General features: G+C 46.6%; 1 protein-coding gene across 1 annotated transcript; it reads right to left on the bottom strand.

The window, feature by feature from the left end:
* Positions 1-12,285: 12,285 nt before the first annotated feature.
* On the bottom strand, positions 12,286-14,913 carry LOC121777907 (protein ESKIMO 1-like). The gene is made up of 5 exons (XM_042175240.1): positions 14,317-14,913; positions 14,079-14,250; positions 13,410-13,609; positions 12,853-13,011; positions 12,286-12,776 (listed from the first exon to the last, which is right to left on the bottom strand). Exons 1-5 carry the CDS (start codon positions 14,808-14,810, stop codon positions 12,428-12,430), a joined length of 1,374 nt encoding a protein of 457 aa, XP_042031174.1. The 5' UTR covers positions 14,811-14,913; the 3' UTR covers positions 12,286-12,427.
* Between the last annotated feature and the right edge of the window lie 566 nt (positions 14,914-15,479).

Genomic DNA, 15,479 nt, shown 5'->3' with positions numbered 1-15,479 from the left:
TGGTCAAAATCCTCACATAACTCTTCTGAAACTCTTCACTCAAGAATATGAATATTAGAAATGAGCCACTCATCCCTTAAAACGCCTCATAAGGGGGAGGGTTATCCACACTTATATAGATTAGATGGGATCTTCACCAAGTCGATGTGGGACGGAATTTAGAGAATTTAACAATGAATCTCTACCAACTTGCGAATCAGAATGCAAAACATTCTGATCCAGCGTCAGCAATCGACTAGAAGATTTACCGTTGAATCTCATTGGAAGAGAAAGAATACATTATAGAAGACAATATATATAATGCAAGAAGAATCCAACGGAGAGAGAGACCTGTGTCTTGAAAATTATCCTATTGAAAATTAATTTTGAAACAAATTTCAATAAATGTTTGTTTAAGCCTATGTATTACTCACTTCTCACTTCGTTCGTCAATATATGTCTCAATTTGTTGTGTTAGTTCCCCTGACATTACTTGTGTTATTTTACTTTAATAAGTAGGATACGCATTTAACTTATTTTTTCACACACAATTATTCTTAACATCGACCAGCCAAAAATTAAGATGTCAATTGCCAGGTGAATGAAGCAATAATTTTCAATTTATAGGATAAATTTGTTGGATTAAAGTAAAGATAATATGAGAGCATATGTTGAATTATCACGAGTCAAGCCCACAATCCATTGGAAGGACAAATCCATTGAATCTCCATTTCAAACCATTAGAACAAAACCAAGGCAAATTGTACAAAAAATCATGAATTTTGGTTCATCCCGAACTTTCAAAATAGGTTATATTGTATGTATAATGTAAAATCCGAAAAATCAACCTTATACATGGATGACTTTTTTTTTGGTTTTGTGACTTTTGTCTTTTATATATGAGTTCATGCAATGGCAAATCCAGGTAGGATTGGCTAGTCAACTGGATGAGTTCATGCAATAGCGGATCAAAGTAAGGGCAGTCGGTTTGGGGTCGACCTACCATACGTTAATCATGAGAGCCGAAAAACTCCATTAAACTTAACTTTTGAAGATAGCTCAACCAATCCACCTTTGAGTACGGGTTCACGTTTGTTCTTCATCTGTTGTCCATTGCCGATCGCACTGGCTCCACCTTTCGACACTGACGACGAACCCTTACTATTCACGGTATCCAACTCTACAAATTCTGATACCTCGATCCGTCAACAAATGCATATAGATATCGTCCCAATGTTAAAGAGCCAATAGTACATGGTCCATGATGGGGTACGAACTAAACCCTAATGGCAAGCCCAATAACAGTGACGGCCCATCAGCCCAGAGCCCAAGAAAGAGTATCTGTTCGGCACCAAAGAGTTCGGCACGACCAAAGAGTTCGGCACGACCAAAGAGTTCGGACTCAGCCTACAGCTCGGTAAAAGCCGACCAGTCAAGCTCTCCTCTCAGATCGGCAAGAGCTGATCGGTAAAGTCCAGCAGTTCGGTCTCAGCATTCGACCGAACTAGGAGTTGGTGGACTCACGAAAGGCCTCCACGACCTCCACTATACCCACGATCTATTTAGTGGTATGAAGCAGTTATTGAGCAGTTATTGCTCACCCACGATCTTGTTAGTGGGGCTGCAAACCACGATCCTAGTTCAATGTATAAATAGAACTTAGATCTGATAGAAAAAGGTTAAGCTCTCTAGAGATAAAATCATATAGCAAGTCTGTGTTGTAAGCTGTAATCCCAGATCAAGCAATACAATCTTGCCCTCCCTTCTTCCCGTGGACGTAGATTTACCTCAGTAAATCGAACCACGTAAATTCACCGTGTCATAATCTTCGTTCTCTACCAGCATTTATTAACATCAAAAATTCGCGGATTCATCACTGGCGCCGTCTGTGGGAAGCAGAGAACAAAATTTGTGATAAAGCGAATTTTTGATCCATTTTCTCCACCCAAAAAATGCATACCAGATCGCAGAATACCCGTATTCCTGCCCGGGAGAACCAGGAGGAAGCCAATCCATCCCATAGGTCGGGAAAACAGCCTAGGGATAAATCCACCACCAGTTCTCATGGCGAAGGAACAAGCCGCTCCAAAAACCGTCCCACCGAGTCTTCCCAGCAGCCCGATTTGAATGAGGCTGTCAAGCAGTTTTTGGCTGAAAAGCAGGAAGAATTCTTAACCTTCCTGCGAAAAAGCCAAAAGCAGCCGGAGACGAAAACGACGGATTCTCCTTCTCCCTCCGCACAAGAAAGTCACTACCGCAGTAGTGTCGCATCTCCCAGGAGAAAGAATCCTCAACCCCGATATATTCCAGCTCCTCCTCGGTACCGGAATCACAGGAGAACTCAATCTCCTCCATACCGACGAGATATCGGATTCGCCGTGTACGGAGCACTGAAGACTCCGTTCTCGGACGACATCACCCGAACTCCCCTACCACAGAACTACCGAACTCCGTCGATGACTTACGACGGGCTCGTGGACCCTCACGATTTCTTGGGGCGCTATCAATATAACATGGCGAACCAGGGTCTCAACGAGGTCCACATGTGCAAGCTGTTTCCCGAGCTGCTCATCGGGAACGCGAGAAGGTGGTTCGATAGCCTCCCCCAGGGCAGCATCAGATCTTACCGAGATCTAATGGATGCCTTCCACAGGAGGTTCTTTCAGAAAGCGGAAGCCCGAATCACTTCGGCTCAGCTGCTTTCCATTCGTCAAGGTCGCGACGAAAAAATTAGCGACTTTATGACAAGATTCCATAAGGAATGCCTGCAAGTAGACGATCTCAACGATCTGCTTGTCATCTCGGCATTCCAAAATGGAATCCTGCCCGGAGCTCTCTACAGGAAGCTCGTTGAGTGCGGTCCGCAGACAGCTCAGGAAATGTGGGACATTGCGGACCAGTACTCCCGGGCCGATGAGGCAGACCGTCGCAAACGGTCGTTAGACAGCTCATCGTCCCGAGGAGACAGAAGGAAGCCCGATCATAGCGATCAGGGGCATCCTCGCCGGACTCCATTTGAAAGAATTCAAAGGGCTCCGGTGCAAGACAGATTGGGACCTCGTCTCAATCCCGAGAAGCTGCCCGCTCAGTTCGTACCGCTGAACAAGCCGAGAGCGGAAATTTTCGAACTGCACTCTGACCTATTCGAAAAGCCAAAGCGGATGACGAAATCAGCCGCGCGCCGACCACAGGATAACTACTGCTCCTACCATCAAGACCACGGTCACGATACTGAGGAGTGCAGAAACTTGGCTGCAGGTATCGATGTTCTTGTGAAGGCAGGGACATTGAAAAAATACCGAAGTAAGCAGCCAAAGAAGAATAAAAAGCAGAGTGGTGCGAACTGCGCTCCTCAGGATCCGAAAAGGCAGCCGGATCCCGAAGACGATGACGAGCCGCAATATGATGGAGTAATCCAGACTATTGACGCGCTCCCGGCCGGGAAGACCAAGTCGTCCCTAAAGTCAGAACGCAGAGGCTCCAATCGAGAGGAGCCAACGCATAAAAGGCTGAAGCAGGACGAAGTGATTACGTTCTCGGCTGCTGATCCCGTCCCGGCCATCTCTCCTCACCAAGACGCCATTGTCATCCAAGCCGGAGTGGCAAACAAACTGATCCACAGGGTGTTTGTGGATACAGGAGCGTCGGTTAGCATTCTTTTTAAAGAGTGCTTCGACAAACTAGAAGTGGACCCAGCTCGGCTCAGTCCGGCTCCGCTTCCCCTGAAGAGCTTCACTCAGGAGGACACCCGCCCTGAAGGTATTATCAGCCTTCCGATCACGGTGGGGAAAGCGCCTACTAGCTCCAGTACGATGATTGAGTTTTTCGTGGTGAAAGCTCGGTCCCCGTACAACGTCATCCTGGGAAGAGACTGGCTCAACACAGTTCGGGCCGTTTGCTCTACCTATCACCTCACCATCAAGATCCCTACTAAAGGAGGGATAGCGGTCATCCGAGGTGACCAAAAGAGAGCAAAGGAATGTCTGCAAATTGCGCTTAGAAGTGCCGAGCAGTCAGATCGGCACCACCAAGCATAGCAATCACAGCAGCCGGAGTCAGAGGCGATGACCGAAGTCATACCGGAGCCGAACTCGATGACAGTTCAGCTGTACGAAGACGATCCATCCAGAACGGTTAAGATCGGCTTCGCGGGAACGCCCCTACTTCGGGAAAAAACCATCCAGCTCCTCAAGGAGTATAAAGACGTCTTTGCATGGTCTCCGTTGGACATGACCGGAGTGCCCCCCGAGGTAATCACTCATCGGTTAAATATTGATCCTTCAGTCCGGCCGATAAAACAGAAGCAAAGACTCTTTGCGGCAGAACGAAGTCAAGTCATCCATGACGAAGTCCGTCAATTATTGAAGGCGGATGTGTTATTCGAAGTGAAGTATCCTTCGTGGGTGGCCAATCCTGTCATGATCAAGAAAAAGGAAGGAGGATGGCGGATGTGCATAGATTTCACCGATCTAAATAAGCACTGTCCCAAAGATTGCTATCCCCTTCCGAACATAGATAAAAAAGTAGAAGCTTTGATAGGCTTTGAAATTTTTTGTTTTCTTGATCTGTACAAAGGATACCATCAAGTTTTAATGGATGAGATTGACGCTTCAAAAACGGCCTTCATTACTGATTTCGGCATTTTCGCTTATAAAAAGATGCCATTCGGTTTAAAGAATGCCGGAGCCACTTATCAAAGGATGGTAGACAAGCTTTTTCGGCACCTGATTGGAAAGGAGGTCGAAGTGTATGTTGACGATATAGTCGTCAAAAGCAAAAGCACTTCGGAGTACGAGCACAACCTCAAGTCCACTCTCAACGTGCTCAAGAAAGCCAACCTCAAACTTAATCCCCAAAAGTGTACCTTTTTGGTAGATTCGGGAAAGTTTCTGGGTTGTTGGGTTTCAAAGGACGGACTCAAGGCAAACCCCTCAAAAGTTCAAGTCGTTCAGAACATGGCAATGCCGAAGTCCATACATGACGTGCAAAGGCTAACCGGATGTCTAGCCGCACTGAATCGATTCCTTTCCCAAGCGGCCGAAAAGCAACTGCCGTTCTTCAAGGTGTTGAAAAAGGCACCAAAGTTCGAGTGGGGAGCCGAGCAGAAAAAAGCCTTTGACGAGCTCAAAAGTTATCTAGCCGAGCTTCCTATTCTCTCTGCTCCAACCGAAGCCGAAGTAATATTCTTATACTTAGCGGCATCGGATCAAACCATCAGCGCGGTGCTTGTACGAGAAGAAGGCCTAAAGCAGCTTCCCATCTACTTTACAAGCCGAGCATTAAGAGGTCCAGAAACCAGGTATCAACCACTGGAAAAGATTGCTCTGGCATTAGTAAATGCAGCAAGGAGACTGCGGCCATACTTCTATGCTCACAAGGTATGCGTCTTAACTGATCTGCCACTTCGGCAAGTGTTGACCAAACCAGAAGCATCAGGCAGAATCGCCAAGTGGGCTATAGAGTTGGGAGAGCACACAATCGAATATCTACCTCGGAAAGCCATCAAGGGACAAGCCTTGGCAGATTTTCTTGCAGAAGCAAAGTTCGATCAAGCAATTCCTGTTATTGCCGAACAGAAGGATTCTGCCAATGCCGAACTAGCACAGCCCTTGGAATCCGAAGTAGAGCCGCCGGACTGCTGGAGCGGGTTCGTAGATGGAGCTTCGAACAAGATGGGAAGTGGAGCTGGTATTTTACTTGTCGCTCCCGACGGACACGAGGTAGCCTACTCACTTCGGTTCTTATTCCCCACTACTAATAATGAAGCCGAGTACGAAGCCCTCCTGGCCGGACTCCAGTTAGCGCAAAGTCTGCTCGTCAAATCTCTCAAAGTCCATTGTGATTCACAAGTCATAGTAAATCACATGTTGGGTACAAGTGAAGCCCGTGACGAGAGAATGAAGAAGTATTTGGACAAAGCGCAAAGCATCAGCCGAAGTTTCTCCTATTTTCGGATAATCCGCATTCCCAGAGCGGAAAATAGCCGAGCAGATACCTTAAGTAAGTTGGCCTCAGATCCGAACTCAAAGGCGGAAGAATTAATGCATCGAAGCATTGATGAAGCCGAGGTACATTCAGTATCCAGCTCGCCGAACTGGATGACGCCGATCTTGCAGTATCTGGATCAAGGACAATTGCCCGAGGATAAGAGAGAAGCTCGGAAGATCACATGCCGAGCACTTCGGTACGAACTTCATGAAGGAGTCCTCTTTAGAAAGTCTTACCTCCAGCCGTTATTGCGGTGCGTAGGACCAGAAGAGACGGACTACATCCTCAGAGAAGTTCATGAAGGATCGTGCGGTAGCCACATCGGAGCCAGAGCTTTAGCTAAAAAAGTTCTGAGATGGGGATATTATTGGCCAACCATGGTACAAGAGGCAGTGCAGCTCGTCAAGAAGTGTACGAAGTGCCAAATTCATGCAAATGTCCCAAGGATGCCGCAGACTGATCTATACACTATGCAAAGCCCTTGGCCTTTCATGCAATGGGGCATAGACATAGTGGGACCACTTCCTCAAGCTCCTCGGCAAATGAAATTCCTTATCGTTGCCGTGGACTACTTCACGAAGTGGGTGGAGGCTGAACCATTAGCTACGATAACGAGCTCAAAGGCATTAGACTTCGTCTGGAAGAACATAGTGTGCCGATTTGGCATACCCCACATCCTCATCTCGGATAATGGGACTCAGTTCACCGACAAGACGTTCAGGAATTGGTGCCAAGAGCTGAACATTCAACAGCGGTTCACTTCGGTCTCCCATCCCCAAGCAAACGGACAAACGGAAGTAACGAACCGGATTCTGGTGAAAGGGTTAAAAGCTCGGTTAGAACAAGCCAAAGGACAATGGGTAGAAAATCTCCCTCAAGTCCTGTGGTCCTACCGAACTACACCCAAAACCTCCAACGGTGAAACCCCGTATAGTCTGGTGTACGGCACTGAAGCCGTAATTCCGGTGGAGATCGGCGTACCCAGTCCCCGAACTCTAAATTTCTCCTCAGAAATGAATGACGACGGACTGAGAACCGAACTAGATCTCGCCGAAGAAAGAAGAGAATTGGCGTGCATAAAAGCAGCCAAGTATAAGGAGCAAGTAGCCCGGTATTATAACCAAAGGGTGAAAAAGCTTCAATTTCAAGTGGGAGATCTCGTCTTGAGAAACAACGAAGTAAGCCGAGCAGAAAAGCTGGGCAAACTCGAACCCACATGGGAGGGTCCGTATCGGGTGTCAGAAGTCCTCGGCAAAGGGTCTTATAAATTGACTCACATGTCAGGAGAACAAGTACCCCGAACATGGCACGTCTCCAACCTCAAGAAGTTCCACTTGTAAGAGACAAAGTCCGGTCAGTCTGTCTTGTGTCTAGTTCGGTCATAGGGGTACATGTTTTTATTTGTTTGTTTTTACTTGTACTTTTTACTTGTCGTTTTATAAAAAGTTTAAAGTTTTTTCTTTCGTCTTTTTCATTTTTTCTCTATGTGTTTTGTCTCTATGTGCTTGTCGTCTCTTACAAATGGTACCAAGGTATATCGTTCTTTAAAGACTGATCCCCTTTTTAGATCGATTATTAAAGACTATTGTGAGTCCAAGCTTCTAAGGAGGATATAAGACCACAAGTCAGCTTAACAAGCAGTCCGTCTGAAACGAACTGCAATAAGCCAACGATTGTGAGTCCAAGCTTCCAAGGAGGATACAAGACCGCAATTCAGCTTAACAAGCACTTCGTCTGAAACGAACTGCAATAAGGGAAAGTCCGATCCACGCGATAAACCTCGCCGAATTAGGACGACCAAGTTCGGTCAAAGAAGTTTACCTCATAAGACCGGGGACGACCATGTCTGGTCAAAGAGGTTTACTGCATAAGACCACTTCGGTTAACTGGGAAAGTCCGATCCACGCGATAAAACTCGCCGAATTAGGACAAGGGAAAGTTCGATCCCGGCGACAAAAATCGCCAAATTAGAACACAAACCAAGTCTGGTCAAAGATGTTTATTTCATCAGACCAAAGACGAGTCCGGTCAAAAATGTTTATTTCATCAGACCAAAGACGAGTCCGGTCAAAGATGTTTATTTCATCAGACCAAAGACGAGTTCGGTCAAAGATGTTTATTTCATCAGACCGAAGACGAGTCCGGTCAAAGATGTTTATTTCATCAGACCAAAGACGAGTCCGGTCAAAGATGTTTATTTCATCAGACCAAAGACGAGTCCGGTCAAAGAAGTTTACTTCATAAGACCGAGGACAAGTACGATGAAATTTTTTCGCTAAGCTGTAAATACAGTGTTAGAAGCGAAAACAAAATTTCATTTTTCAAATCTTGTTCGGCATACAACTCAGCTACCCTACAAAATGGCGTTACGCTATTACAAAGGACTATTCTACTGTCCAGGGTTGCTGAAGTTAAGCCACCTATCTGCAAAATCCTCTGGAAGCCGAGTTCGGTTATTCCGAGCAGATGAAGAATAAGCAGGTCGACGAGATGCTATCCTCGACCCAACGCCTCTTCCCCGAGCCCGAGAAGTCCTAACACCTCGGCGATGAAGAGTCTCTGCAATAATCATCTGCTGATCTTGCTCGCTCATAGTCACAACTCCTCGGCGAATTTCAGTCCGTCCCTGTCTTGACGATTCCGGTCGCTCCTGAGCCCGTTCTCGTCTTGACGTTTCCGGCTGTTCCGGAGTTCGTTGTTGACTGGAAGTAGGATTTTGAACAAGGGAACCAGAGGCTTGATCTGGAGTGCGAGCATCTGTTGGCACGATATGCCGAAGGAATCTTTCTATGGAGGGGCGCCGAGAAAGAACAATGTTGTACCGAGAAGCCCAACGCCGTAGTGATTTCACAACTTGTTGGCAAGCCGAGCTCTCCAGCGCATTGTTCCTCCGGAGTACAAGATATTCCTCCCACAGTTCGTCAACTCGACTCTGAACATCTGATATGGTCAATCCCCCGCGCACACGGATGTAATCCTCGTACGCAGTCCTCTCAGCAATGGTCGTATTCAGCTCGGCCTCCAGATCCTTCTTATCGGACTCTAAGTCTTTATTATCGGCCTCCAGCTTCACTAAACGAGCCAGAAGCTCGTCATTCTTCGTCTGATCGGCTATAGCTCTTTTCTCAGCTTCGTCTAAAGCCGAAGAGTACAGCCGTTTCCAGTGAAGTATCTCCATCTCCTTGAGTACAAAGCAGCTATATTAGTTCGGCAGATGTACCGAGCAGATAGTAAAATACTACAGGAATAAAGGCGAGTACGAAAAGCTATACGAAGACAAGTGTAGAGAATTTTTCATTCACAAGGAAAATTTTTTACACTAGGGGGGCTTCAAGGCCATTTTACAAGGAAGAAACTAGACTAAGAGAAGGGAGACGAAATCATACTTCGCCAGCTTCGTCTCCGGCTCCTTGGTCTGGTTCAGCTTCTTTCTCCTGAACTACCTCAGCCCCGGCCTCGTCTCCTGCCGGCCTCGCCTCCGCCTCCTGATCGGCCTCCTTCTCCGGATGCCCGGCCCGCTCGACTTCGGCCTCCAGCTCCAGCGGCTCGGCCTCACCCTCTCCGTTGTAAGTCGAAGCGGGTGAAACGGGTCCCACGGAGGCAAAGATAGCCTCCAGGTTCTCGTCCCGATCAGCTCGACAACTCCGGACTCGGTCTGCAGAAAGCAGGACCGAGGATGAAGCGAGCTCCTCAAGGAGCGGCAGATTCTGAAGCCGAGCTGCTATCTCTCGGCTGTACAGAGGCAGCACGACGTCGGCCCCCTGCTCGCCCTTATCGGCAATTAGCCTTACCAGGCTACCGACAAAGGCCGAGAACTGGCTGCTCAAAAAGAGTTTCTCCGTGTAAACACGGAGAGCCTCCCCTTGGGCAACCACGGCAGCAGCATCGCTCCGCTTCGTCTGCTCTCGCTGGATGACGAGCTGGTTTTTGGCAAACTGAGCTTCATCCTGGGCCGAAATCCTAGCAGCTCTGGCCTTCTCAAAGTTAGCCTCAGCCTGTTCGGCCCGATGACAAGCAGCCGCCAACTTCCTCTGCATCTCGGCATAGTCATTGGACGCTTTGGAGAGTTCGACGGCGACGAGCTTGGAGAGCATATCGTTCCTCTGAAAATGGATAAAGAAAAAAGTCAACAAAGGGGCCACAAAAAATACAGAAAAAAAAAGCAAGGCCAGAAAATCAAGAAGAGAGTTCACCTCGGCGAAGTCCGTGGGCCATAAAAACGGCTCACAGATATGTTCCGAAGGAGGCGCCAAGACCACATCTTTCTCTGGCACTCTCGGGGGCTTCTGGGCCCTCCCCTTCCCCTTTGCCGAAGTCGACTCCGCCTTCTTCGGATCCGAAGAGGTTTTTTGCCTTTTCGGAGTCCTCTCGGCATCAGACGCCGAGCTGGTCGTTTTCGGCCTCTCCGGCTCCTTGGACTCCGAAGATTTTCGGGTAGCCTTACTCAGCATGTACACTGCCAAAAAGCAAGAAAGCAAAGTCAGGTTTTCTTCGTTAAAGCAGTAGAGCATAAAGTTAAAGAGAAATCCTCACCCTCGGCCTCTTCGTCCGAAGACGAGATGTCGAACACGACGTCGCCCTTGACGAGCTCAGACTCCGGGTATTGTTTCCTAACTATGGGAATCTTGTTGAGCTCGCCATCGAGCTCGTCCAACGGTTCAGGCCGAGGGTGACGGATAACGGACTCCGGCCCTCTCCAGGGAAAACTAGGAGCCGCGGTCCTATCATAGTAGAAGAAGCGATTTTGCCACTTCGGCCACTTCGTTTTACAAAAGGCTCTAAAGGGCTGTAAAGGGATCAAGTAAAACCAAGACCCCTTCCTCTTAAATTGAAAGAATTTAAGGATCGCCTTCAAAGACAAATCCCTTCCTAACCTACGGAGTTCGGCAGCGAAGGCCGACAAGTGCCTCCAAGAGTTCGGAGTCACTTGGCCTAAAGGAAGCTGAAAAAAATCTAGTAAATCTATAAAGGCAGAAGGGAGGGGGAAACGAAGCCCGCATTCTAAGCAGGCCTCGTACACGGTGACGTAACCCTCCGGCGGGGAGTCAGCCCTGTGATCACCGTCAGGTACCACCGCCTTCCCCCCAGGAAAAGAGTATTTTTCGTAAAGGGATATCACAGTATCCTTATTCAAGATACTGTGAAAATACTCTACGGTCTTCTCCCCGGATTCTTTCCGGCTAGAAGACCCCTTACCCCCTTTCCTAACGCTACCCGACTCCGAAGAAGAAGAAGAAGACATTTTTCTTACTTTTTGAAGGTGAAGATAGTCTGAAAAAATTCTTGAAAGCGGAGAGAGAATTTTCGCAAGAAAGAGAGTATAGAAGACGCAACAGCAAAAGTGCTTCAATGATGAAGAAAGAGCGTATTTATCAGATACGGGAGAGATTTCGAAATCGTTGCGCCGTTTCGAATCCCACCTTTTCAGGAATCAACGGCCGGATTTTACTGTCGCATTTAATGCAGGCATGCGCTAGGCACGTCCCCTGACGTCAGCCTCCCCCTTACCGTTATCCAGAATGCCGAAGTGACTCACCTCGCCGAAGTGATCCACTTCGCTTTTCGGGGGGGGTAGTGATGGGGTACGAACTAAACCCTAATGGCAAGCCCAATAACAGTGACGGCCCATCAGCCCAGAGCCCAAGAAAGAGTATCTGTTCGGCACCAAAGAGTTCGGCACGACCAAAGAGTTCGGCACGACCAAAGAGTTCGGACTCAGCCTACAGCTCGGTAAAAGCCGACCAGTCAAGCTCTCCTCTCAGATCGGCAAGAGCTGATCGGTAAAGTCCAGCAGTTCGGTCTCAGCATTCGACCGAACTAGGAGTTGGTGGACTCACGAAAGGCCTCCACGACCTCCACTATACCCACGATCTATTTAGTGGTATGAAGCAGTTATTGAGCAGTTATTGCTCACCCACGATCTTGTTAGTGGGGCTGCAAACCACGATCCTAGTTCAATGTATAAATAGAACTTAGATCTGATAGAAAAAGGTTAAGCTCTCTAGAGATAAAATCATATAGCAAGTCTGTGTTGTAAGCTGTAATCCCAGATCAAGCAATACAATCTTGCCCTCCCTTCTTCCCGTGGACGTAGATTTACCTCAGTAAATCGAACCACGTAAATTCACCGTGTCATAATCTTCGTTCTCTACCAGCATTTATTAACATCAAAAATTCGCGGATTCATCAGTCCATATATAGACCATAGATCTTGACTAACGAATAGTCACATACTCCATAAACTTATATCGGATATACACAACTCCAGTTTATACAAGGCATAGCAATAAGCCAATAACAATGTTGAACATTCTCATGTTTATACCCAAAAAACCAAAAATTCAATTACTTACAATTTCATTTTCTTTTCCATTCCATAAAACAATTTCATCTTTACATCAACTTTTTTTCAAAAAAAAAAAACAATGAACAACAAAAAACTCCACAAATCCATCAACGGTCACGAATCGGAGATGATCCGAGCGTAAAGGAGCTCGTTCCACGTGTCCGGCAATCCGGGGAGGCACCAATGTATGCAGTCAGCGAACGCCGCGGGATCCGCCTTCTGCTCCGCCGTCAGAATCTTCCCCTGCCGGATCGTGTGCACCGCGGTGTGCGCGTCCTTCCGGTACTCCGACAGCCGGGTGATGTTGAGGAAACTCACCGGCACTCTCATCGCACCCGTCACCTCCGCCACCGCCGCGAACAGCCTCCGGTCCGTCCCCACGTCCAGCGCTGCCGCGGTGTCGACGACCGGCGCCGTCTCCTTAGCGCATTTCACGCCCTCCGCGTTGCCCCAATCCATGCTCCTAACATAATTAATTAGTTAGTTAATTAATTAAAAAGTTTCATCAAATTATGTTAATTACTATATAAATTAATTACTTGATGTGAAGAGGAGACATGCTCATGAAGAAAACTTTGGTGCGGTTTGGATCAACGTTTTCGTCGATCCATTGTGACCATGTGTCGAGCACGCTTCTGTAGGCGGCCGGCCTTTCAACTTGGTCGTATTCTGTCGAGTTTTGGTCAAACGATCCTCGCCTATATCGAGGGACGAGGGCAAGGGCAGAAGATTAGCTTTTTAAGGTAGAAAAGGCAAAGCAGACAAAATAAATGCTATAGCCAAATGCTATAAAGTTCTATTTATGGTCGAGCGTGCTTCACTTGACCCCCACACTACACTTGTCTACATCCACGTATGCTTATTTTGCGTTACAAATACTTTTCCGTCTCACTTTAAGTGATATAGTACATTTTTCTTTTTGAATGTCACGATCTAATTGACACATTTTTCGAAATGGAAATATTATTATCTATACTTTATTCAACCAAACAAACAAAATAGTATAAAATCCTGTGGTGAGTACGAAATGCTTCACTTAGAGTGGGACGGAGAGAGTATACGAAAAAAAATTGGTTATTGTGAGAATGTAACTTACAGAATTTTCATGGTGGGGGTGTTCATCCACCAAATGTAAGTGTTGAAGATGAGGTAGTCCACATTTTTCCAATTGTTGCCATGATTTTGGATTGAGTTAGGCATGATGATGCGGTCCAAAACGCTATGCAAGTTAGGATCATCTGAGTTGGACTCTACCAAGAATGGGGCCCAATAGAACTCCACCGTGGCATTATAATCCTGCATTAAACTTATCAAAATTTACCAAATAATGACTTGGAATAAAAAGTGTCACATTTTTTGGAAGGTGCTGCTGACATGGAAATCTTAACTTTACTTGTAATATAAGCAACACGAAACAGTTATACTTGAGAAAGTGGGGGAAACTAACATAAATGGGACCAAAATTGTCACTCAAGCAAAACAAGTTAAAAACAAACAATGAATTATTATGTTTAGATACTGATTCAGACAGAAAGCTTTCCTTTAAATAGCAATAATTATATTTGGGTTAATGATATTTATCCTGATTAGTTATTTAGTTATACAGAATTATGATCAAAATAAAACTAATGCTAATGCAAAATCAAAACACGAAGGTTCATTATTAAATCACACGGAGGTCATATTATTGATCGTTTTAACTAGTGAAATCGATCGATTCCAAAGTTCGATATGAAATCGATAAAGGTAGTGAAAAATTAATTACCTCAATTTTGAAAATTGACAAAGAACCAGTCTTGTTCAAGCTCTTGCTAGCTTGAGGGACAACAGATTGCACCAAACAAATCATGGATTCCCACTGATTCCGATTCAACGAGTCCCCAACAAACATCATCCTCTTATTCCTCAACTTCTCAAGCAACGATCTTGGTCTAAACCTAAACCAAATTCAACAAAATTCATTAATTAGTTGATAAAATATTCAAGAAATCAGATAATCTTACTTAGGCAATGAGCAATCTCTCGGCTGCCATCTCCAATTCTGGTAAAAGGAGTCTCTCCTTCCGTTGCGGAGGCACGTGACCTGCGCCGTCAAGAACCGGCATTCATCCTCTCTGTAGAGAGGGTGGGTGACGTTATCAAACACCCAATTCCCGGTGAACAAATCGCACTCTTTGTCATTAGGGTTTTCGATCTCCCCGTCTTCCTCGAGGAATTCAGGCTCTTGCTTCCGACCACCATCACCGCCGTCTTCACCACTGATGTCAGCGCTGTCGGGTTGCGCCTCCACCACGGTTCTGGAAACCTCCACCACCTCGGTGGTGGAGGTTTCGGTTTCGGTTTCTTGAATTTCTAGGGTTTTGGAGGGGAAGAAGGGGAATTCGGCGAGGGACTCGTTGTAGATGAAGCAGGCGAGGATGAAGGCGGAGGCGAGGGTGATGAAGATCGGGAGGGTGGGGCCGTCCTTGCGGCCGGAGGAGGAGGCGGCGGGCTTCATTGAGGGTTTTGGTGGTGAGAAATGGATTGATTTTGGGGGAGATATAAGTGGAAGTTTTGATGATCAGAGAAGCAAGGGGAGTGAGAAAGTGACTGAGTAGGGACTTTTTTTCTGGTTACATAGACTTCGATGGAGGGGTTGCTGTTGTTGATGGTGATGGTTAATTGGTTTGTTTATTTTTCAAGAGAGGGATTTGGTGGAATGGGGGTGTCTTGAAAGGAAAGGGTTTTAGGTTGATGGTGGCGGGCTGGTTGTCGTTCTCACCAGCTTACTGTGCTAGCTAACTGTTTGAGTGTGTGTGTGTGTGTGTTGGAAGAGAGAGTTAAGTTGAAGATTGAGTTGGTCAGCAATGTTAGTTTATGTTTGACAATGACAAATTCAGGAAACAGAACTCGTTGGGCTTGTGCGGGAAGGTGGAAGTGGTGTGACAATGGATCGCGTGAGTGAACTCAACTCGGAGAGGTTTTGAGGCGGAGCTGACTGAAGTCGTAAAGTCGGAGATAGTTCCAAAACCTGATTTAAAGAAGTTTTTCCCGCTCTCATTGGTCGATGATGTGGCCGGTCATCATTTTGTCATTAGTGTCAGGGCACATAACTTGTGGAGCCGGTCTCAGAAGATAGCGGTCGTCGTGGCAATGGAAGTAGATGAAGAACGAAAGTGAACTCAAC

The sequence above is a fragment of the Salvia splendens genome, chromosome 18 (assembly GCF_004379255.2).
Source record: "Salvia splendens isolate huo1 chromosome 18, SspV2, whole genome shotgun sequence".
Classification (NCBI taxonomy): Eukaryota; Viridiplantae; Streptophyta; class Magnoliopsida; order Lamiales; family Lamiaceae; genus Salvia; species Salvia splendens.
The sequence above is the reverse complement of the archived record's forward strand: the minus strand, read 5'-3'. Positions and strand labels throughout refer to the sequence as shown.